This window comes from Chiloscyllium punctatum, chromosome 39 (assembly GCF_047496795.1).
Source record: "Chiloscyllium punctatum isolate Juve2018m chromosome 39, sChiPun1.3, whole genome shotgun sequence".
Taxonomy (NCBI): Eukaryota; Metazoa; Chordata; class Chondrichthyes; order Orectolobiformes; family Hemiscylliidae; genus Chiloscyllium; species Chiloscyllium punctatum.
Genome location: NC_092777.1, coordinates 8790981 through 8815758, shown reverse-complemented (window position 1 = coordinate 8815758; position 24778 = coordinate 8790981). Strand labels below are relative to the sequence as shown.

Genomic DNA, 24778 nt, shown 5'->3' with positions numbered 1-24778 from the left:
CCCTATATGGGGCGACATGGTGGCTCAGTGGTTAGCACTGCTGCCTCACAGCGCCAGGGACCCAGGTTTGATTCTAGCCTTGGGCGACTGTCTGTGTGGAGTTTGCAAATTGTCCCGTGTCTGCGTAAATTTCCTCTGGGTGTCCTGGTTTCCTCCCACAATCCAAAGATGTGCAGATTAGGTGAACGGGCCATGCTAAATTGCTCATAGTGCTCAGGGATGTGTAGGTTAAGTGCATTAGTGAGGGTTAAATAAAGGATAACAAGGAATGGGTCTGGGTGGGGTCGGTGTGGATTTGTTGGGCCGCAGGGCCTGTCCCCACACTGTAGGGATTTTACTTTATATTGCACCTACACTCAACTTCTCTTGCAATTAAGTAATGCTTTAAGTGCACAGCATACTGCTGAGACTGCATCTGGAGTATTATACAGAGTCCTTGCCCATTGTCAATGGAAGGGTATTCTGACCACAGAGGAATAACAGGTTCACCAGACCCATTTCTGAAGTGGTGTGATTGGTCCTGTTTTCGAGTGTCTAGAAGAATGAGGGAATCTCAAGAGCTTGCAAATTCCTAAAAGGATAGGCAGAGTACCTGCAGACATATTGTTTCCTTCAGCTGTGGGTCAATATCTTGGTCACAGTCTCAGGCCAAAGAGGAATTTCTTCAGAGTGGTGAATCTTTGGAGTTCTCTACCCAGAAAGCCATGAAAGTTCAATCATTATGTTCAAGACAGAGATTTTTGACTGCTATTCAGTAATGACAGCAAATGATATGGGGATAATGTAGAAATATGGCATTTAGGGAGTTGGTCAGTCATGATCTAGAATTCCATAACAGGCTCAAGGGACTGAATGTCTACTCCTGCAACCTGTGTTAACACAGCACTGGGCTTACCAAATTAATTATAGAATACCATAAGACTTGTCGAGTCACTGCCTGGAGAATTACTGATTGAATAAACTAACGAATAATTTTAAGCAATGCAAAAATCCCAGCAAATTTAAAAGGTTTCACTGCAAATGCGATTGGAAGCAAGCTGGAAGCAGTTAGCAGGTCAGTCAGCATCACAAGGAGAACAGGCCAGTTAATGGTAATTGTGGACATCTGACACGTTGGAAAACCTGCAGTACGAAGGGGAACTGGAACAGGAGGAAAAATGTTCATGAATGTTCTAATTAACGACAGGTCTCAAGAAACTGAAGTTATGCTTCTACTTATCTAAATTATAACTAAAACATCAAGAACAGAGTAAAAGCAAAATCCAGTGAAGGTTGAAAATCTGACAAACACAAACTCAACAGGTCTGGAAAGAGAAACCGTTAAATGTTGAGTCCGGTGAAACGTTTTGTTTCACTTTCCACAGATGTTAATAGACTGGATTTTCTTCAGTATTGACTGTGTTTGCACATCAAAAACACCATTCTGATAACACCAAAATAAACCTTTCATTACCAAAGGCAAACTAAAAATGACCTTAATTTCACACTGTTTCACCAATGATCATTTCTGATGAAGTATTTGCTTTGCTGCCATTTGCCCAGCAGAAAGGAGTATTAAAAGGGAAGGTTAATCTAAGAGGTAGTGCTATTCTGAGCCAGAATTTCAATGCAGCAACATCCAGTCATACAAAATTTCAGACTTACAGAAGTGCAAATCAGATCACTACAATCAAATTAAACAATGCTTTAATGGCAATTCATCTCCAGTGCAATCATGTTGAAATATTTTCCGCAAAAATTATTTCTAGCACCATAGCAAACAAGCTGTATTTGTATATTTTGTTAAATCATCCCATGACGCTTCACAGAAGCATAATCATATCATACTAAGTGTATTATTTGAACAAGGTGAGGTCTGCTTAAGGATCTTGATTTCACTAGCCCCACCAAGGTCACTTATAAACAACAAAAGCTTCAGAGGTTGCAAAATATGTCTGAGTACCATTATAGCTTCTGAATTTGAGGACAGAACTAGAGATCAGAAGGGAATTTAGGGATTCTCTGGAAGCCAGTCTTTTAAAAAAAACAAAGCACACCCAAAGTGTGTTTGACAAGCATGAATGACATGTATCCCTATATCACTGGTGAGCACACAGGGTAAAGGTAAAAGGAGCCTCATTTTTACCAGATCCTATTGTTGAGAGTCAGCCACGTCTGTTCCCCACTAACACCTGGAAAAGGCTTGAGACTGAGGAGAGAAATGCTGCTCTCATAGGTTTTCAATGTTCTGTGAATTAGGATTAAGCAGGAGTTTAAACTAAAATTGCCAGTTTACAAGACTTAGTTTGGGAAATTTTAAAGTCAATTCAATACAATACACCAAAGGCTGTCTGCACTTTGATTGCTTTGCCATACACCATACATCATTTAAATGCATCTCATTCAATGAGTCGACATAATGCTAAACACAATGCCAAGAAAATTATGGCCCACAAGACATCTGATTACATCAGTGCACCAGCAGTTGAGCTCACCACACGTTTGAAAGCAGCAGTTAAATCAGAGTGGAATAGGACTGTGTAGAACAGTGGCAGCCTGGTGCAGATGTCCTGCCAAGAAATCCAATGGTACAAATCCATCAATTGAAAGGACCTGCAGCTAGACCTATTGCTTACCGATGCCTGATCTGATTCAACAATATTCAATGGATGGATGACAACCTGGACTTTCTGAATGGTGAACTGGCAGAGTTGCAAGATGCTTTACATCCATACCTCTATTAGAAGGAACATAGAGAGACACAAAAATGACAGCTAACAGGGCCCAATGAAAGACAACGAACCTGCATCCTCTCATCCATAGCAAATGCAGGAGAGACTACCAAGCCAGAACCACACCAGGTGAAGTTTAACAGATTGACAACTAACAAACTATTATCTCAAAATGAAGACTGCAAATATTCTGCAGCAGAGCGACAATATCTGCTTCAGAACAATCCAGGTTTATAGCTGTAGTTTAAATCTTGCTGCATCAATCTTTGAGCTACAAGCTGAAACTAGAGCATAATTTATTCTCCAAGATGCAGTAATTTAAGGTTCTTTGTACTTAAAGTCAGATTGCTGTTCATGTACTGGACTCTCTTTCGTAAAGAAAGTGCACTAACTCCAAGGTATGAATCGTGTGTTAAAGTAATTAGTAATGGGGAATATGACTGTACACAGTGCACTAACACGTTTTGTCTCCTTTTGGAAGACATTTGTATCGTAAATCAGATGCAAAATGTTTGGTTAAATAATGGCACAGGAAGAAAAACGGCATATAAGATAATCAGATGCAAAAATGAGTTCAGAATATCAGTTATCACGCAATTAGACAATGCAAAAAAAAAAGCTCATGGCAGGAAGTTCAGAAAAATGTACAGGTTTCTAAATATTCATCTAGATCTAACTTTCGAGTCAACTTCCTGCTGAGTTTCTCAACTGTCTGAGGATATGGTATTTCACAACATGAGTACAAATTCTAACAACGGTCCTCTTCCTCCTCAGGATTTCTCTAGCTTCACCTCTAGATGTTGTTTGTGTTCCCAACAGCTTGAATCTGTACCTCTCCTCCTAATTGAATAAATATACTCAAACATTTTATTCTCAAGAATTTTCTTTTGCTCATACCTTTCATTGGAGTCTATACCTCTCTCCGTTTCACCCCTCTCAAGAGTATCTGAGTTACTTTTCCATCTCCCAGATCAGTTTCTCTTTGTGCCCACTTCCCTAGAGATGCTGAAATATAAAGTTAGAGGTTTGTGCAGTGGAAGGAGAAACCTGCCATTTAGCTTTGTTGTGCCTTGTTATGCATACTTTGAGAGAAGGAAAGGGGAAGTTAAGCAGGCCACAAAAAAGCGGAAGGGATTGGGAGGCTGCAGCTTATAAAAGAAGTGTGCCTTGGGAGATGCTTATAGAAGCTGTAGCCAGGAAGTAGATAAGCACATTTCAGTTATCTCTCCACTGCATGCGATTGAAATGAGGAATGTAGTTCCCTCTACATGGCGGAAACTGGAAAAAGATCACTCCCTCACTGCGAAAGGATAACAGTTAGAATGACAGGGTATTTTAAAGGTTAAGGATACCAGCCTTAATGGAGCAAGTTCCACAAACAAATGCTGTTTGATTTGCTGTTACTTGTGTAGGGAGCATGATAGATATCTTGTAACATTTAACACCCAGAATGAAGTAAATGATCAGTTAATGTGATTGATACTGGTTGAAGAATAAACGCTGGCCAAGGCACTGGAAGAAAGCCCCTATGCTTAGTATTATGCCATGACATCTTTTAAATCAACTACACTGCAGCCAGCAACTTTATTTAACACCTCATCCAAGACAGGGGGCATTACCCCCTAAGTATTGTGAAAGTTCAGTCAAGTTCATGTGCTCAAGATCTGGCCAGCAGCTTTAATTCTGAAATCTTCTGTCTCCAATGAGGATGGCATCACAGAGGCTGATACTTGCATAGTTATAGTGTACAATCAACTTATGAAGTGATATTTTCCTGGACTCACCAGACATTGTTCAGTACAACAGGGATAAATGATCTAGTAACTCCAAGTCAGAGTACGTGCATGAAAACCTATTAAATATTTGAGCGCCCTATGAGGCTAATGTAAACAAAATGGCTATATTTGCAGATGAACCAAATGATGATTTAAACCTACAGCAAATGTAGCCTTAAATAAAAAGTATATAACAAGAGTTTCTACACACATTTAATTAGGAAAAAAGCAAAGTTGGTACCAGAGAATTAACGAGGATAATGTCATGCTCAATAGTGGCTGAATATCAAAACATGGAAGGGAGAGGGGCACTGAGCAAAATTCTCATCAGTTGGGAAGCTACTGAGTAAGATGATGGAACTGCAGATTGGCAAGTCCCCAAGTAATGATGTACTTGATCCAAGGATCTCAAAAGTAGTAGCTAAGGTAGTGGACATGCTGTTAATTTTCCAAATATTTCCAAGAAGGTTCATGAGACTTGGAGGTAGAAATTATAACCCCCTCTGTTAAAGGGACTAAGGCAGAGAACAGGAATCCATAGGCCAGTTATGACAATCCCTCCAATTGTGTTGTTTTTGTCCAATCTGGAAGGGAAGAAGAGGCAGTAGAACTTGTAGGAGTGTGCTGGGGAAGCTGAAAGGACTGAAGGCAGATAAATCACCCGGACAGATGGACTGACCCCAGAGTTCTGAAGGAGATAGCTGAGGAGTTTGTAGAGGCATTAGTAGTAATCTTTCAGGAAACACCCAGCGTCAGGGAGGATCCCAGAGAACTGGAAATGAACAATGCAACATCCACTTAAGGGAGAGAAGGAGGGAGAGGGGCAGAAGACAGGAAACTATAGGCCAGTTAGCCTGACTTCAGTCATTGATAAGATTTTAAGAGTCTATTATTAAGAATGAGATTGCAAAGTACTTGGAACACATAGCAAAATAGAGTTTAGTCAGTATAGCTTTGCTAAGGGGAAGTCATGCCTGTTAGGTTGTTTGAGGTGGTAAGAAGCAAAGGAGAACCAGTGGATGTGATCTAATTGGATTCCATAAGGTGCTGCACAGGAGATTGCTAAATAACATCAGAGCCCCTAGTGTTAAAATAATAGAACACCTACAGCATGGAAGCAGGCCACTCAGCCCATCGAATCCATAAAAACCCTCTGAAGAGATCCAACCCTGACCCAAGCACCTACCCCAGCACTGTAATCATGAATTTCCCATAGCTAATCCAGCTAGTTTGCACATCCTGGACACTAAGGGGCAATTTAGCAATTGTCAATTCACCAAACCTGCGTATTTTTGAACTGTGGGAGGAAACTCACACAGACATGGGGAGAATGTGCAAACTCAATAGTCATCTGAAGGTAGAATTGAACCCTGGGGCTGTGAAACAGCAGTGCTAACGACTGAGCCAAAGTGCTGGCATGAATACTGAATTGGCTGACTGGTAGAAGGTAGAGAGTGGGGATAAAGGGGCCTTTTTCAGGATGGCAGCTGGTGACTATGGAGTTCCGCAGGGTCAGTGCTGGGACCACAACTATTCACTTTATACATTAACAAACGGGATGAAGGAACTGAGGGCATTATTTCTAAGTTTGCAGATGACACAAAGATGGGTGGAGACACAGGTAGCATTGAGGGATGCTATAGGCAGCCTTGGACAGGCCAAAAGAGTGGGCCAAATGGAATACAACATAGGAAAAAAATGAGGTTATGCACTTTTGAAAGAAGAATGTAGGCACAGACTATTGTCTAAATGAGGAAAGGCTTCAGAAATCTGAAGCACAAAGGGACTTAAGAGTCCTAGTTCAGGATTCTCCTGAGGTTAGCATGCAGGTTAAGTTAGCAGTTAGGCAAATGCAGTGATAGCATTCATTTTAAGTTGGTTAGAACATAACAGCTTATCAAACAAGGAGTGATTGAGGACTCTAGGTCTGTACTTGGAGTTACAAAAATGGGGGGTGGGGGAAATGTGATTGTAACTTATACTGAGAGGCCTGGATGGAGTGGACATAGAGAAGATAGTTCCATTAGAGAGAGATACTAGGACTCAAGGGCACAGTCTCAGAGTGAAAGGACAACCAACTACAATAGAGATGAGGAGGAATTTCTTCAGCTAAAGGGTAGTGAATGTGTGGAATTCAATTCCACAGAAGGCTGTGCAAGCCATGTCATTGAGCACATTTAAGACAGCAATTGATAGGTTTTCATTAGTAAAGGAATCAAGGGCTCTTGGGAGATATCAGAACAATGGGGTTCAGAAAAATATGTGCTGCAATTGAGTGATGCAGCACACTCATTGGGCAACTCTGCTCCTATATCATATAGTGCATGGACCTGCAGCATAGCAGCGCTGCTTAGAGGATATATTGACCAGTTAGACTGATGTTGGTCATGGGAAGGTTGTTGAATCTATTGAGGCAGGCATAATTGGCCCATAAATAAACACATGGGAATCAGAGTCACAACAAATCATGTTTTAACCAAATTATTATTGCTCCTTGAAAGAGTAACACGAGCTATAAATAAAAGGTGTAGACATAATCTTGCTGAATTTCCAGAAGCATTTGATTTAAAAAAGTACAAATTGTATGAAACAGGATCTCACAATATCAGGGTAACATCAGTTAAGGACAGAAAATCGACTGGGTGGCTGAAAATGGAATATGCAAATATTGGGCCTCTTCAGTACATTGGAGTCTGTGCTGAGCCTTCAACTTTTTAAAATTTATATCAATGATTTAAATGAGTAAAGATATGGTAGATAAATTTGCAAGTTCCACAAGATAGGCAAGAAAGTATGTTGTGAAGAAAGCATTAAGGGTTCAGTGAATGGGGAAAAAACCCAACCAATAGAGTATAAATGGGAAATCACGAAGTTCTTCATTTTGTCATGAAGAATAAAAAAAAGTTACTTAAATGAAGAAAGACAGCAGGATTCCAAAGTGCAAAGGAATCCAAGCGTTCTAATGTGCGAGTCACAAAAACCTACTTTGCAGATAGGTACAAGTAACGAAGGCAGCTGATGAAATGCTAACCCATATTACAAGAGGAACTGAACAACAAGCAAGGATATCATGCTTCAGTTGCTCAGAACATTGATTTCACCACACCTCAAATACTATGCATAGTTTTGGTCTCCTTATTTCAGGAAAGATGTAAATATGTTGAAGGTGGCTCAGAGGGCATTTATTGGAACCTGATTAAGTGATTTGACTAACAAAGAAAGGTTAGTAGACTAGGTTTTGCAATTAATGAAAAAGAGGAAAGGTCTTGGATTTGTGTAGCATCATTCACAACCTCAGTTCTTCCCAAAGCATTTCACAGCTAATGAAGTATTTTAGGAGTATAATCACAAAACAACCAATCTGTACATAACAAGCACCCAAACTGCAATGCAACCATTAAACTGCCTTAGAGATGTTGGTTTTGGGATAAACATTTGTCAGGACACTAAGGACAACTCCCTTTCGATCAAAATAATGTTATTAGAACATGTAAAAGCCCAGCTGTGAATGTAGTTGGAGTCTCAGTTTAACATCTCACAGCACTGTGCAAAACTGTTACTTAGGCCGCATAGAGCATTGGGTTGCAATAGCACTGGGGTAAATGTAAATGTATTGTTGTTAAGATACTACTCTCCATCTGGAATATAGAGAAAGCACTTTCTAAATTAGTTGCCTACGATCAGTAACATTAAAGAGAAACAAACTGTAAATTAAGGGAAATAAACAATGACCTCAACTATCAGGAATTTAACCATGGAGAAAAGTTAAGCATACTTAATAGCTTACCACGTTGGCAGAGGCCGCTTACCTGATAATAAGAGTTGATAAAATTGATTCAGACAAATTGCTCATGGTGGTGAGAGGTTCACATTAAGGTAAACAAGTTAGAAGTGAGGATGAAGACCTTTTACACCTAATAGAATCAAGCAACAGAATATCACAAGGAAACAATACTGAAGTGCCAGTGTAAATAGTTCAAGGAACAGTTAGGTGGGATCTGGAAGACAATTCAATGAAGAGTATGCAGAAAAGGAAACTTGGTGATGGAATATTCAGAAAAATATTATTATATTATACTATTGGACCTAACAGTACTATTAAGGCTCCATTGACTGGTTTGAGGGATGGTGGGGCTAAAGCCTCAAAAATGACGACACAATCTTTCAAGCAGTCACTGATGCAGTTACCACATATCACTTCAAATACTGGCTGCAACATTTCAATTCAATGGAAGAATTGAAGGAGGAATGTCCGGGTGTTATTGCGCTGGGCGAGTAATCTAGAGACCCAGATCATGTCTTAGGGATCAGAGTTCTCGCCCACCATCACAGATGGTAGAATTTTAATTCAATAAAAAGCTGGAATTAGAAGTCAAACAATAACAATGAAACTACTCAATTATTATAAGAACTCATCTGGCTCACTGATATCCTTTAGGAAAGGAAAACTGCCATCCTAATCTGGTCTAATCTACATAACTCCAAACAGTGTAGTTGACTGAACTGCTCTCTGAAATGGCTAAGCGAGCCACTCTGTTCAAGGACAATAAATACTGGCCTAGCCAGGGCTGCTGAAATCCCATGAATGAATAAACCCAAAGGGATGCAGAAACTACTGTCTTCTAATCTCTCCTAATTCTCTGTCAAGTCATGCAGTCAGGGCCTTCACTGGCAAACATCCTAACATGGCTGAAGCACACATGCCATTAAAGGATCACAGACAAGGAGCATGCTGATGAAGCATTATTCCAATGTCAAAACTCAAGCAGCTACCAAAGATTCCTGATCTTTTGCAAGATTTCTTAACAAAATCCCTTTACAGGAAATGTAAAACACTCACTGTAGAACTCATGGGGGATTTTAAAATAAGGATGAGTCTTGCTGGTCAAGAGTCAGTGTAGTTCTTTAAGCAGAGAGTTTATGGGAGACGTGGAATGAGTTACGATACACAAAGTTTTGGATGAGTTCAAAGTGATGGGATTTCACACTTTTCCAGCCCTCATCACACAGCCCAGTAAAAAATCAGAAGTCAGCTGCGATTGAGAATAGTGAATGGCAGCAATATCAAAACCATACCAATTGAACTAAATCCACAGAGCCAAGACAGAATGAATGCATTAGCAATAAAGTGTTCATAATTTACTCATCCTTTCCAAAAATCAATCAGGTCATCTTTTGCATGAGTAATATTTAGCCACAACACTGCATCACTGCACTGAACCGAGTCACTGGAGCAGGAAGAGAGACAGAGAGAGAAGAGGGGGGAGCAGGAGGATAAAATCAGGATGGAAAGCAATGCCCCTCCCACACCCCCTCAACCTTTCTAGACATAGGCAGTGAGATGGGCAGTGAGTACTGCAGATGCTGGAGATTAGAGAGTCAAGAGTGTGGTGCTGGAAAAGCACAGCAGGGCAGGCAGCATCCAAGGAGCAGGAAAATCAATGTTTTCGGGCAAAAGTCTTTCATCAGGAATGAGGCTGGGAGCCTCGGTGTGGAGAGATCAATGGGAGGAAGGTGAGGCGGGGGCGGTGAGTAGCTGAGAGCACAATAGGGGGGGATGGAGGTGATGGGTTGGAGGGGAGAATGGTGCAGATAGATGGGAAGGAAGATGGACAGATCACGACGGTGATGAGCTGGAAGGCTGGAACTAGGGTAAGGTTTTGGAGGGGGAGAGAAGAAACTGGCAAAGTCCACATTGATGGCCTGGGGTTGAAGGGTCCCAAAGCAGAAAATGAAACGTTCTTCCTCCAGGCATCGGATGGTAATGGAGTGGAGTGGTGTTGGAAGAGGCCCAAGACCTACATGTCCTCAGCACATTGTGCGGGGGAGTTGAAGTGTTGGGCCACGGGGAAGCCAAGATGATTGGTGCAGGTGTCCCAGAGATGTTCTCTGAAGCGCTCTGCAGGCAGGCATCCTCTCTCCCCATCGTAGAGGAGACCGCATTGGGAGTGATGGCTACAGTAAGTGGCGTGTGGAAGAGTAGGTCAAATTTTGATGTAAGTAGAAGGCTCCTTTGGGGCCTCAGACAGAGATAAGGGGGGGAAGGTGTGGGCACAGGTTTGGCAACTCTTGCGGTGGCAGGGAAAGGTGCTGGGAGGGGAGGGCGGGGAAGAGAGACATGGACCTGACAAGATAGTCGCGGAGGGAACGATCTTTACAGAAAGCGGATAGGTGTGGGGAGGGAAATATATCTCTGGTGGCGGGGTCTGTTTGTAGGTGGTGGAAATGGTGGAGGATGACGTGATGTTTCCAGAGGTTGGTGAGGACTGGAGGGTTCTGTCCTTGTTGCAGTTGGAGGGGTGGGGTTTGAGGGTGGAGGCGTGGGAAGTGGATGAGATGCGCTGGAGGGCATCAACCATCACCTAGGAGGGTGCAGTCTTTAGAGGAGGAGGCCATCTGGTGTGGTGTGTGGTGGAACTAGTCCTCCTGGAAGCAGATGCAGCAGAGGTGGAGGAATTGGGAATAAGGGACAGCATTGTTGCAGGAGGCAGTGGGAGGTGGTGTAATCCAGTTAGCTGTGGAAGTCGGTGGATTTGTAGAAAACGTCAGTGTTGAGTTGGTCACCATTGATGGAGATGGAGGGGTCCAGGAAGGAGAGAGAAGTGTCAGACATGGTTCAGGTGAATTTAAGGTTGGGGTGGAATGCATTGGTGAAGTTGATGAACTGTTCAACCTCCGCGTGGGAGCATGATGCAGTCATCAATGTAGTGGAGGAAAAGGTTGAGTGGTGCCAGTGTAACTGCGGAAGATAGACTGCTCCACGTAGCTGATAAAGAGACAGGCATAGCTGGGGCCCATGCGGCTGCCCATGGCTACGCCTTTCATCTGGAGGAAGTGGAAGGATTCGAAAGAGAAATTGTTAAGGGTGAGGACCAGTTCAGCCGAGCGAATAAGCGTGCCAGTGAAGGGTACTGGCAGGGACGTCAGGCGAGGAAGAAATGGAGAGCTTGAGGCCCTGATTTTGGCAAATGGAAGTGTATAGGGTAAGAGGCGATAAGATGAGGCGTTGGGGGCCAGGGAAAAGGAAGTCTTGGAGGAGGTGGAGAGCGTGGGTGGTGTCCCAAACATATATGGGGAGTTATTGGGCCAGGGGATAGGACAGTATTGAGGTATGTGGAGATGAATTCGGCGGGGCAGGAACGGGCTGAGACAATAGGCCGGCCAGGTAGTCAGGCTTGTGGATCTTGTGAACAGAGGCTACACATTCAGACATGGAGGGGCTAAACCTCTCATCCACTGGCCAACATAAGCAAAAAGAGGGGAGACAGAAAGACAGAGTACAACAACACAAACGATTCCATCGTTCATTTATGATCTTAAAATGTTCTACTTGGCCAGATATTTTCAGATTGTAATCTGCCCTAGCTTAGCATAAAAATGCCAAAATGAAAAACACCCACATCTTAAGAATTCAGTTGCTGAACTGTCACCAATCACCACCCTTTACAACTCCACCTCCAAAATAAATACACAAAAAAGCAACAGCTCCCTGCAATCTGATGGTTCTGCTATGTACATAAACAAGAAATGAGACAGGATAATCATCAACTATGAGCCAGCGTATAAAAGGCTAGAATTACCATTGTGCTACAGCCAGCTCAATCCCACTGCAGTAAACCCCTCCGTGAAAAGTCACTTGGCAATTTTGACATATACAGCTGTCCAGAAATATCAGGAATTCACAAGAGCAGAGGGAGTCTGAAACACACCTGCTTTTGTTCTTCAAATTGATGTGAGCACTGCAGGTGACAAAGATATTGTTTTTTCTGCACTACATATGGAGAATATTCTTGAAAATATTGTCTCCCACTCTCTGGTATCAAAAATTGCAGAGTGAACATTCAGAGTTACAGCCTTTAGTGGAGAACAAAAACATTCCCTGGGATTGTGTACTGATGGTGTTCCATCTTTGGCAGCCACTAGTTAGGCCTGCAAGCCTTGATAAAGAAGGTTGCTATTTGGATTCTCTGCATGACTCATAGAACAGAATGTTATAGCGCAGAACAGGCCCTTCGGCCTTCAATGTTGCACCAACCTGTAGAACCAATCTGAACCCTATCTATCCTACACTGTTACATTTTCATCCATATGTCTATCCAATGACCATTTAAATGCCCTTAAAGTTGGTGAGGCAGGCAGTGCATTCCACACACATACTATGGAGTAAAGAAACTACCTCTGACATCTGTCCTACAAATATCACCTTTAAATTTAAAGCTATGACCCCTTGTGCTAGCCATCACTATCCAAGGAAAAAGGCTCTCACTGCCCACCGTGTCTAACACTCTGATTATCTTATGTCTCAATTACGTCATCTCTCAACTTTTTTTTCTCTAACAAAAAGAGCCTCAAGTCCCTCAACATTTCCTCATAAGATCTTCCCTCCATACCAGGCAACATCCTAGTAAATCTCCTCTGAACCCTTTCCAAAGCTTCCACATCCTTCCTATAATTTGGTGACCAGAACTGTATGCAATACTCGAAGTATGGCCGCACCATAGTTTTGTACAGCTAGAGCATGACCTCGTGGCTAAAGTAAATCCCTCTACCAATAAAAGTTAACATGCCTTCTTAACAACCCTATCAATCTGGGTGGCAACTTTCAGGGATCTATGTACCTGGACACCACAATCTGTCTGCTCATCCACACTTACAAAATCTTACCATTAGCCTAGAACTCTTTATTCCTGTTGGTCCTGCCAAAGTGAATCGCCTCTCACTTTTCTGCATTAAACTCCATTTGCCACCTCTTAGCCCAACTCTGCAGCTTATTTATGTCTATTTCCTACAACACCCTTCAGCATCATCTACAACTCCACCAACCTCACTGTCATCGCAAATTTACTAGCCCTTCCTTTTAATCCCTAGTCTTGGTCATTTATAAAAATGACAAACAGCAATGGCCCCAAATCCTTGCAGTACACAACTAGTAACTAATACTTTCTCGTGAACCTCAATCTCCTTTAGTCTAGTCGCCTGTATCTCAGTATTTTCAACAACATTGTCTTTTTACACTGAATACTCACGAAAAATGTTCATTTAGCACTTCCCTCATTTCCCCAGACTCCATGTACAACTTCCCATTACTATCCTTGATTGGCCCTAATCTTTCTCTCGTCATTCTTTTATTCCTGATATACCTTTAGAAAGCTTTAGGGTTTTCCTTGATCCTCCTTGCCAATGACTTCTCATGTCCTCTCCTGGCTCCTCTTAGTTCTTTCGGTCTTTCCTGGTTAACTCTTAACTCTCAAGCACCCTAACTGAGCCTCATGTCTCATCCTAACGTAAGCTGCCTTCTTCCTTTTGACAAGAGATTCAACTTCTTTAATAAACCACAGCACCCTTGTTCAACCACTTCCTGCCTGACAGGTAGTGGCTGTTTTTGAATAAGCTCCATATTTCAATTATGCCCACCCCCTGCAGTTTCCTTCCCCATCCCCTGCATCCTAAATCTTGCCTAACCGCATCATAATTGCCATTCCCCCAGCAATAACTGCCCTGCAGTATATACCTATCTCTTTCCATCGCTAAAACAAACATAACCAAATTGTGGTTACTATCACCAAAGTGCTCACCTACCTCCAAATCTAACATCTAGCCAGGTCCATTACGCGATACCAAATCCAAAGTGGCCTTGCCACTTGTTGGCTTGCCTACATACTGTATCAGGAAACCATCCTGCACACACTGGACTAAATCTGACCCATCTAAAGTACTCGAACTATGGTATTTCCATTCAATATTTGTAAAGTTAAAGACTCACAGGGAATAATCAGCAACTAATGACCTGAACAGAAAGCCAGGTGCAGCATTATAGCAGATCATATCAACTGAATTTTATTAATCCTGACCCACTGTATATTGTGAACAGAGTCTGATTGCACGTTGCTTCATACGGAGGTCCTCTGATGCCAAGAGGAATGTTTCGAACCCTGCAATCAGTGGTTTCCAAAAAAGACAGAACCTATAATCAAAACTTGATATAGGTCCTTATTCAGTCATATTTGGGAAACTAATTAAACTGGATATTCAACACAGCTTCCAGTTGCATTTCAGTTCAACACACCAATGTGTTTCCTGGTCAACATTTCTGTCTTGAGCCAGCTGCAGTGCTCCAGTGAGGTTCAGTGCAAGGTGGAAGAACAACATCTCACTTGGAGACCCAAAAGGCTTTAGGACTCAATACGGAGTTCAATAGTTTTAGAATCTGAACACCTCCTTACATGTCTTTTCCCCACTTCCACACCCCTGAGGGGACACAGGCTATTTTCAGCACAGCCAATCATTTTCATCAACATATGATCCCTGTTAACAGGTTTTCTCCTTTCCTGCATTACGCTCAACCATCCCTTTGTCTGCCTATTTTTCTTTCTCTACCAAATTTTGTCTTGCTCTTTGGGCTTCTGTGTACCTGCTCACTTCCCCACCACCCTGTCGTCAGCATATATAGCACTGTACTCTGCTTTCTCTCCACCAACGTTGCCAGATTTCGAGTTGTTCCAGTGATTTGTTTCAGATTCATGAGAAAAATTCAACTGAGTGATCAACTCTCAAACTTCCCTTTTTCATAAGAGCAACTTACTGAAATAAATTGAAGAAAAAGAATAACTAGAGAGAGAATAGGACCACTCAAGGACCATATTTGACACGTGTGGAACTGCAGGAAATGGGCAAGGTCCTCAATGCAAATTTCTCCTGCAAATTTTACCATGGAGAAAGACATGAAGACTTGGAGATAGTCCATATCACAATAGAGGTGGCACTGGATGTATTAGAATGTATGAAGGTGTTAAATCTCCTGATCCTGACCAAATATATCCAAGAAAACTGCAAGAACTAAAGAAATTGAGGCGGCCCTGGCTGATATGTTTGCATCATCGTTAGCCACAGGTGAGGTTCTGGAAGACTGGAGAGTCGTGAATGTTGTACCCTTATTCAAGATGGGCTACAAAGAAAAACCTGGGAACTATACGCCAATAAGCCTAACATCTGTGGTAGGTTCGCTACTTGAGAAGATTCTGAGAGATAATACACCCATGTATTTGGAAAGATGGTTTGATTAGGAATAGTCAGCATGGCTTTGTGTGGGAGATCATGAAAAAAGAACATTACAGCACAGCAAAAGGTCCTTCAGCTCTCCAAGCGTGCGCCAATCCAATTCCTTTAACAAAACCTGTCACCTATTTCCGAAAGATCTGTATCCTTTTGCTCCCGGAGTGAAAGTGAGTACTGTACTGCAGATGCTGGAGATTAGAGCCAAGAGTGTGCTTCTGAAAAAGCACAGCAGGTCAGACAGCATCTGAGGAGCAGGAAAATCGATGTTTTGGGCTAAAGCCCTTTATCAGGATTCCTTCATTATCTGCCACCCCACCAATCTTGGTGTCATCTGCAAACTTGCTAATGAGGCAACCAACACATTCTTCCAGATCACTTATATATATCACAAACAGGTCTCCATTGTGAGAAGCTCCCTTCCACCACGACTACTCAGTCTCCTGTTGCCAAACCAGTTCTCTATCCATCTAGCTAGAACACCCTGGAGTCCATGCGACTTCACCTTCTTCATCAGCCTACCATGGGGAACATTATCAAACGCCAAGTCCACGTATATGACATCTTCATCCCTTCCTTCATCAATCAACTTTGTCACCTCCTCAAAGAATTCTATTAAGTTTGTAAGACCCGCACAAAATCATGCTGCCTATCACTGACAAGTCCATTTTCTTCCAAATGGATATATATCCTATCCATCAGTATCCTCTCATGCCTCACACATTTATTACAGTTTTTTTGATGAAGTGACCAGAAGGGTTGACAAGGGCAAGATGGTAAACGTAGTCTATATGGATTTCAGTAAGGTCTTTGATAAGGTTCCACATGGTAGACTGCTCTGGAAGGTCAGAGCATATGGAATCCAGGGAGAGCTGGCAAATTGGATACACAACTGGTTTGATAGGAAGCAGATAGTAATATTGGAAGGATGCTTGTCAGACTGGAGGCCTGTGACCAATGGAATGCCTCAGCGCTTGGTGCTGGGCCTATTACTGTTTGTTATCTATATCAATGATTTGGATGAGGAGGTATAAAGCATGATTAGTAGTTTGCAGATGACACTAAAATAGGAGGTATCACAGACAGTTATCAGAAATTGCACCTTGATCAGCTGGAGAAGTGGACTGAGAAACAGCAAATGGAGTTTAATATAGATAAGTGTGTGGTCTTGCATTTTGGAAAGTCAAATCAAGGAAGGAGTTTCATTGTCAGTGGCAGGGCCTTAAGGAGTGTAGTGGAACAGAGGGACCTTGGAAGTTTTGTTCATGGTTCTCTGAAAGTGAAATACCAGGTAGACAGGAAAAGCTGGCTTTTGGCATACTGGCCTTCATCAGTCAGGGCATTGAGTTATTTTGCAGTTACACAGAACATTGGTGAAACTGCACTTGGAGTATTGCGTTCAGTTTTGGTCACGTTGCTTTCGGAAGGATGCTACTAAATTGGTAAGCGTGCATAAGAAATTTACAAGGATGTTGCCAGGACTCAATGGCCTGAGTTTTAGGGAGAGTTTGGACAAGCTACGGCGTTTTTCTTTCAAGCATAGGAGAATGAGGAGGGATCTTATAGAAATGTATAAGATCATGACAGGCATAGATAGGGTGAATGCATTCAGTCTTTTTCCCCAGGGTTGAAGAATTGAGATTAGATGGCATCAGTTTAAGATTTGAGGGGAAAGGATAAAAGGGGCAACTTGTTTGTGTACACAGAGGGTGGTACGCATATGGAAAGAGCTGCCATCAGAAGTGGTTGAGGCAAACATTTAAAAAGCATTTGGACAAATACATGGACCGGAAAGGTTTAGAAGGATATGGGCCAAGTGCAGGGAAATGAGATTAGCATGGGAGGACATTGTTGTGGTTCTATTCGGCGAGCTGGGAGTTTGTGTTGCAGACGTTTCATCCCCTGTCTAGGTGACATCCTCAGTGCTTGGGAGCCTCCTGTGAAGTGCTTCTGTGATGTTTCCTCCGGCATTTACAGTGATTTGTATCTGCTGCTTCCGGTTGTCAGTTCCAGCTGTCCGCAGATTCAATCAATAAGCACATCAACCTGGACCCATTATACCGGCCACTGCAGCGGACAGCTGGAACTGACAACCGGAAGCGGCAGGTACAAATCACTATAAATGCCGGAAGAAACATCACAGAAGCACTTCACAGGAGGCTCCCAAGCACTGAGGATGTCACCTAAACAGGGGACGAAACGTCTGCAACACAAATTCCCAGCTCAGCGAACAGAACCACAACAACGAGCACCCAAGCTACAAATCTTCTCCCAAACTTTGAATGGGAGGACATTTTAGTCAGCAAGGACCAGTTTGAGCCAACTGGCTGTCTCCATGCTACAGGACTCTGACTCCATAAGTCCTAATACTTTCACCAACCTCCCAAGCTTCTATGTGACAAATAAAGCCATATCAGGGTTATACTCACATGGTCACTGATCAGCCTGGAGGTTGACATCTTCCCCTACTGATACAGATGTGACAAAATTCAATTAGGTCCAAAGTCCATTTCAATGTTTTCTTGAAGCCTTGGGCTTCACTCCATCAATATTTACAAAAATAATTTGGAGAATTTCTGACAGAATCCTGGTTGTATAAGACTGAATATCCTGAGATCACATTAGATACAATGAAAATAATGTCATCCTTTGCCAGCTTGTAATTATGTGAAGCTAAATTGAACACCCTGTCTACATTGTGATATCAAACAACTCTGCATATCATGTTTGGATGTAGGTTCTGTGGCTTCAGCCATACTGCTAGATTTTGAGTGTGTTACAATGTCACGACATACATGTCCACACACATCATTAATCCGAATAGCTAGATAAGATAACATTTTCACAAAATGCTTCAAAATACAGACTCTCGTATGTTAACATACATTGTATGCAAATGGTAAGAGTCAAGGATTTTTTTGATCAACCAGAGAATGATGGGTGGTGGAGGCATAAACCATCAAAACATTTTAGTAGTATTTAGCTGTTCACTTACTATACCAAGGCATACAGACCATGAGGCAAGTGCTGGGAAATGGCCTCAGCATGGTTAGTTGGCTGCTTTTCTTCAGCACACTTGATGGGCTAGAGGGCTGTTTAGTGTACAATTGACCTCCATGGTACTATTCCTGAAAGATACTAAACTTCTGACTTATTTTTATTGGCTGCTGGGGTCACATTAATTTTGAAGTGTCAGAGCAGGTACAAGGTTTGTGAAATGCTGCCTTAATGACACAAAGATAGTCAAAGTAAAGATTATACTGCATTCCTCTTACTCAGAGCAATCTAACTGAATACTGGAACACTCTTATGGATCATTTCTGTACCTGAAGTTGAAAGGGCAACAGATGACAAAAGCAGATAGACTACTGCAACTTCACCTCACTCAAAACAACTCAAAGTCCATATGTTTAACCGTGCCAGGACCAGAAGTGCAAGAACAGTCTGATTAACCCCTCTGCTCCCATCCCAAAGCTCTTAAATAATGCACTCCTTTCAGAATTGAGATTGGAGACCAGTAAGATTGAAAGAGGTGTGACTTCATCACAGCCTGAATCAGGGACATATTTAAGTCTTTGAAATCAAACTCTTTTGAGGGATAACCCTCCCTTAGAGAGTAAAGCTCCTTTTCTTCTGAAAATCAGCAGAGGCTGATTATAGAAAATAACACAACATTGCAAAAGCAGACACTCAGTAAATTTGCTCCCAGCTGTAACACCACAGTCAGTAAGTGCTTTACTCTGTCATTTCATACGACCATAATGACTATCGAACATTTACAAACACTGCCAGAACGAATATAAGTAAGGCTCACATGAGAATTCCATATCCACCTCCATTTTACCTCATGCAGCTCTTTTTACTGCCAGAAAGCAATTTAATTTGCTTTAACTACTTAATAGGGGAAGTGTACCACAGCTAATGGCATCGACAAAGAGCTATAGCTCTGTCATGTCTTTTAGGCTCAATGAAGTATAACAGTCTCATAAAAAGAAGTCTGTAACAAATCTTACATTATACAAAGCAAAATACTTGAAGTACACAACAGTGCATTAATGGAGAGGGGACAAAGCATGAATGAAAAGCTCTATCAGAACTCAAGCATCCTCAACTCAACATACAGTCTGACACACACAGATCTGTGTACTGCAGATATTTCAGCTGTCCAATTCTTAAATTTATGCCATTTTCGCAATCATTTGCGTCAATCCTTTCAAGGTTCAGTGTCTTGTTGCAAGATGCAATCACTGTGCAGATTCCAGTCAACAGAAAGTTTAGAAGAACGGTAGGCAATTTCATTGAAAGATATAAGAAGCTGACGGTGACTGAGTTTTTTTTTAATTCATCGATCCACAGGATGAGGGAGTTGCTGGCTAGGCCAGCATTTATTGCCCATCCCTAATTGCCCAGAGGGCAGTTAATTGTCAACCACATTACTGTGGGTTTGGAGTCACATGTAAACCACACCAGGTGAGGATATCAGTTTCCTTCCTTAAAAGGGCATTAGTGAGCCAGATGGGTTTCCCTGATAATTGACAATGGATTTATTAGACTTTTAATTCCAGATGGAGGCTGGTACAACTACAACATTTAAAAGGTATCTGGATGAGTATATGAATAGTAAGGTTTAGAGGGATACGGTCCAAGTGCTGGCAAATGGGTTAGGATATCTGGTAGACCGAAGGGTCTGTTTCCAAGCTGCACATCCCTATGACTCTATATTTAATGAATTCAAATTTCACCATCTGCCATGGCAGAATTTGAACGTGGATCCCAAGAACATTACCCGGGTCTTTGGGTGAACAGTCCAGCTGTTCGGTTCTTTTTCTTGAGATTCTTACACACATGATTCAACGGCAGAAGATCATTTAACATTCTTCACGATGCTTGTGAAGCGTGTCAAGCAAGGCTCTCTGAACAAAGGAACAGCCCTTCCTTTAAACAAGATCTTTACATCACAGTCAGTAATGCTCACAAGACAACTCCCAGCCACAAGCCATCCAAGATACAATGCAGTGAACTGATCATCGCCGGAAACAATGCAATGTAAATCATTCCTTAATGGCAAGATCTGTTGTAAATCATTTTTTTAACTGCAGGATATGGTCAGAGTTTTAATTGTGATGTTCTTGTTGATTCTGAATAGATGATCATGTAAATCCTTTAACTCTGAATAATAGGAAATGATAATGTAAATTCTTTCATATCATACCAGCAAGATAGAGAAACATACCACCCTACCCCCCAGACATCCAATTTCTTACAGGTCAGAGCAAATTCACCCCTTAACATCTCACAGCAATAATACTACAAGGCCATTGCTTCCCCTATTTTTACATCAGAGGTATGGCCATGGGTACCCACATGGGCCACAGTTATGCCTGTCTCTTTGTGGGTATGTGGATTATTCCTTGTTCCAATTCTACTTGGGGCACCTCCCCCCAACTCTTTCTCTGATAAATCAATATCAATTCTGCATTGCTGTCTTACTCTGAACTGGAAAAAATGATCAATTTGGATCTACTTTCCACCCTGGCCGCATTTTCACCTGGTCCATCTCTGACTCCTCCCCTTGCTCAACATCTCTTTCCATTTCGGAGGATAAGCTGGCCACTAGTATCTTTTATAAACCCACTGACCCCCACAGTTACCTGAAAATAGGTGCAGGAGTTGGCTATTCAGAGGTGGCGAACAAACAGGAACATTTCCCCAGAGGAAGATAGTACAGGGAGTCACACTTCCATTCCTCCTGTAGACCATGACAAAGCTTAGCTCCGAAACCTGGAATTTTAACTCTGATTTATTTGCACAGTTGTTGACAGAATCACCCGGGTTTATTTCCCACCTCAGGCGACTGACTGTGTGGAGTTTACACATTCTCCCCATGCCTGCGTGGGTTTCCTCCGGGTGCTCCGGTTTCCTCCCACAGTCCAAAAAGGTGCAGGTTAGGTGAACTGACCATGCTAAATTGCCCGTAGTGTTAGGTGAAGGGGTAAATGTAGGGGAATGGGTCTGGGTGGGTTGCGCTTCAGCGTGGACTTATTGCACCGAAGGCCTGTTTCCACACTGTAAGTAATCTAAGTAAACCTGTTGAGTTTCCAGCAATTTACATTTTTGTTGCTGATTTCCAGCATGTACAGTTATAGTCACAGTCAAACATCATGGAAACAAATCTTTCAAAACATAATTCCAAACTAAGCTAGCCCCATCTGCCTGCTCCTGGCCCATGACCCCCAAAACCTTTCCTAATTAGGTATTTATCCAAGCGTCTTTTAAATGTTGCAATTGTACCCGCATCCATCACTTCCTCAGGAATTTATTCTATAAAAAAGTTGCCCCTCATGTCTTTTTAAAATCTCTCTTCTCTCACCTTAAAAATGTGCCCCCAGTCTTGAAATACCCCATCCCAAGAAAAAACACAACTACCATTAACTCCACCTATACCTCTCATTATTTTTATAAATTTCTATCAACTCGCCTCTCAACTTCTTACACTTTAGTGAAAAATGTCCCATACTCAGCAACACCACTCCAGCTTAATAATATCCTTCCTATAAGTGGGTGACCAGATCTGGACACAGAAAATGACTCACCAATGAACTGTACAACCTCAACATGGCTTTCCAACTCCTATACTCAAAGACGTGAGTAATGAAGGCTAGCATGCCAAACTCCTTTTTAACCCCCCCTCTTTAAACTTCAAAAAGGTATGTACGTGCACCCCAAGGTACCTCTTTTCTATACACTAAGCTCTAACATTAACTGTATAAACCCTACCCTTATTTATTGTACCAAACTGCCCATTGACCCATTCAATCAAGATCCTTTGGGAAAGCATTTGCACATGAAGGTTTTGTTATCTGTAACTGCACAAGAAATGCCTGATTCTTGGACACATGTAACAATGGGCCTTCCAAACATCCAGTCAGTGGCTTTGGAAATCCTGCCCTGCCATTCAGGTTTAAAACACTTGAATATTCCAATGCATTACATGGCCTTCACACAGCCTGAAGTAGATCATAAACAGGATTAAGCCATTTGGCCCATCAAGCCTGTACCACCAGTCTATAATCTGTTGCTTGTACTCCACAACCCTGGATTCTCTTGTAAACCTTCCTCAGATATGAATATATTCAATTACCCAAGTCTCCATTGGCATCCATGAGCAAACAGAATTCCAAAGGTGAAGAAATTCCTCTATCTCTGATAAAAAGACACCTTATTCATAAAACTGCCCCCTAGTTGTGGATTCCCTATAATTTAAAGGGAATCATCCTGTCAAGATTTATCCTGCCAAGTCAATTCAGAATCATGTAAATTCCTTCTGAACTAAGTATCTGCTCATCTTTTCAAAATGTCCTCATAAGACATTCATGCAAGAATATCCCTCCATTTAAACAACTTTGCTTTTCTATTCTTCCCAAAGTGTCACGGCATATTTTCCCATACTATATTCCATAGACCAACTTACTCCCACGCACTTAATCTTCCTAAATCCCTTTGCGGACTCCTACTATGTCCTCCATACACCTTGCCTCCCCAACTTATGTACGATCAATGAACGTTGCTACAATACACATAAAAAGGACCTGTTTGTCCCTACTGTTAGCGAGACACTTCTCTACCCATACTAATGTGTTACCCCCACCCTAATATCATGAGCTCTTATGTAGTAACCTCATTTATATGCCCTTTGAAAAATCTAAATTTTTCAAAGCTCGTGACACTCCATCCTGTGAAAGAATCAAATGTAAGATGTATCATCGACCAGAATGCAACCAAACACACAATATAAAAATGTAAATGGAGATAGGCAAAGAGCAAAAAGGGTAAATAAGCAAACTTGGTGACTTCACATAGCCATTCAGAGCCAGTAAACCTTAGTGCTGAGATTTATAATTCTATGAATACCTCCTCTGGCATCGCAGTAAAGACCCAGCAACCTCATTATCACATTAAATAAAACTCGATTTTACCCAAACCAGAGGGTTTTCCTCAACAATCTTATTTTTCGATAGTTTTCTGCCTGTACAGATCGCACGGACTTCATGTTTAGTGGACGGTGCCCTTACATTAAGTGAGACAGTGTCTAAAGGTCACCCACTTCCCTCTCCACCTAACTTAGCGCTCTCTCCATTCCTGACCACCCCAACTACTCATTTCTCTGCCATCTTCACTCCCCACAGCTCCCTGCGCCTGTCCCCCCCTTCCACACCCAACCCCCTCTCCCCCCTCCGCTCCCAATTCTCTCTCCTCCTCTTTCTCTCTCCCCCCTCCACCCCCAATTCTCTCTCCCTCTCCCCCTCCCCTCCCATTCACTCTTCTCACTTCCCAGGTACTATTCCTGCCTCGGGCGACTATCAGTATGGATTTTGCACATTCTCCCTGTCTCTGCGTGGGTTTCCTCCCACAGTCCAAAGATGTGCAGGTCAAGTGAATTGATCATGCTAAATTGCCCGTAGTGTTAGGCGGATTAGTCAGAGGGAAATGGGTCTGGATGGGTTATTCTTCCGAGGGTCGGTGCGGACTTGTTGGGGCGAAGGGCCTGTTTCCACACTGTAACTGTTTCCACACTGTAAGGAATCTAAACTAATCTTCCACTCTTCCCCTCCATTTCCCTCGCCCCCTTTTTCTCTTCCTCCCCCCCCACTCCTCTCCGTCCTCAACTCCCCCCTCCCTCTTTTCGCTCTCCTCTCTCCTTCTACCCCTTCTCTCTCTCTCTCTCTCTCTTCCACCCACCCCCGTCTGCGTCTCTCTTCCCCCCCCTCCTCCATGTATCTCTTTCGCTCTCTCCTCTCTTTCTTACTCCACTTCGTCGCTCCAGATTCCGGGTTGGTGCGTTTATCGCCGCCATATCGGCCCCGGAGCCTCACCTTCAGGATATCCTCTCGTTTAAAGCTCAGCTCATCGTCGGCCGTGGCCTTGAAGTCGTACTTGGCGATGGCCTCCATGTCAGCGCGGCGTTGATCTGAATCTCCAACTGGCTCTAGCGCTGGCGCTGGGGCTGGGGCTGGGCCTGTCCGTCGCCAGCGTGCGACTGTCGCCTGGGCCCGGAACCACTGCGCGTGCGCACTGCGACTGGCCGCTCCCGCTCACTGCGCGTGCGCATACACTGGCCAATCGGCAATCCACATGAGAGCGAGGCACGGACCGGACATTGCGTCAGACCCGGCTCTGCGTGATTCTCTTCAGGTTCTGGATTAGTGGTGCTGGAAGAGCACAGCACTTCAGGCAGCGTTC

General features: G+C 42.7%; 1 protein-coding gene across 1 annotated transcript in view; it reads right to left on the bottom strand.

Annotated features, from left to right (window-relative positions):
- The window catches only part of LOC140463801 (growth factor receptor-bound protein 2), a 137637-nt gene extending 113022 nt beyond the window's left edge, over positions 1-24615 (bottom strand). Inside the window, exon 1 of the mRNA XM_072558132.1 lies at positions 24412-24615. Within this exon, the coding sequence (XP_072414233.1) occupies positions 24412-24489 (78 nt within the window). The 5' untranslated portion in view covers positions 24490-24615. The remainder of the gene's footprint in view (positions 1-24411) is intronic.
- Positions 24616-24778: the final 163 nt, after the last annotated feature.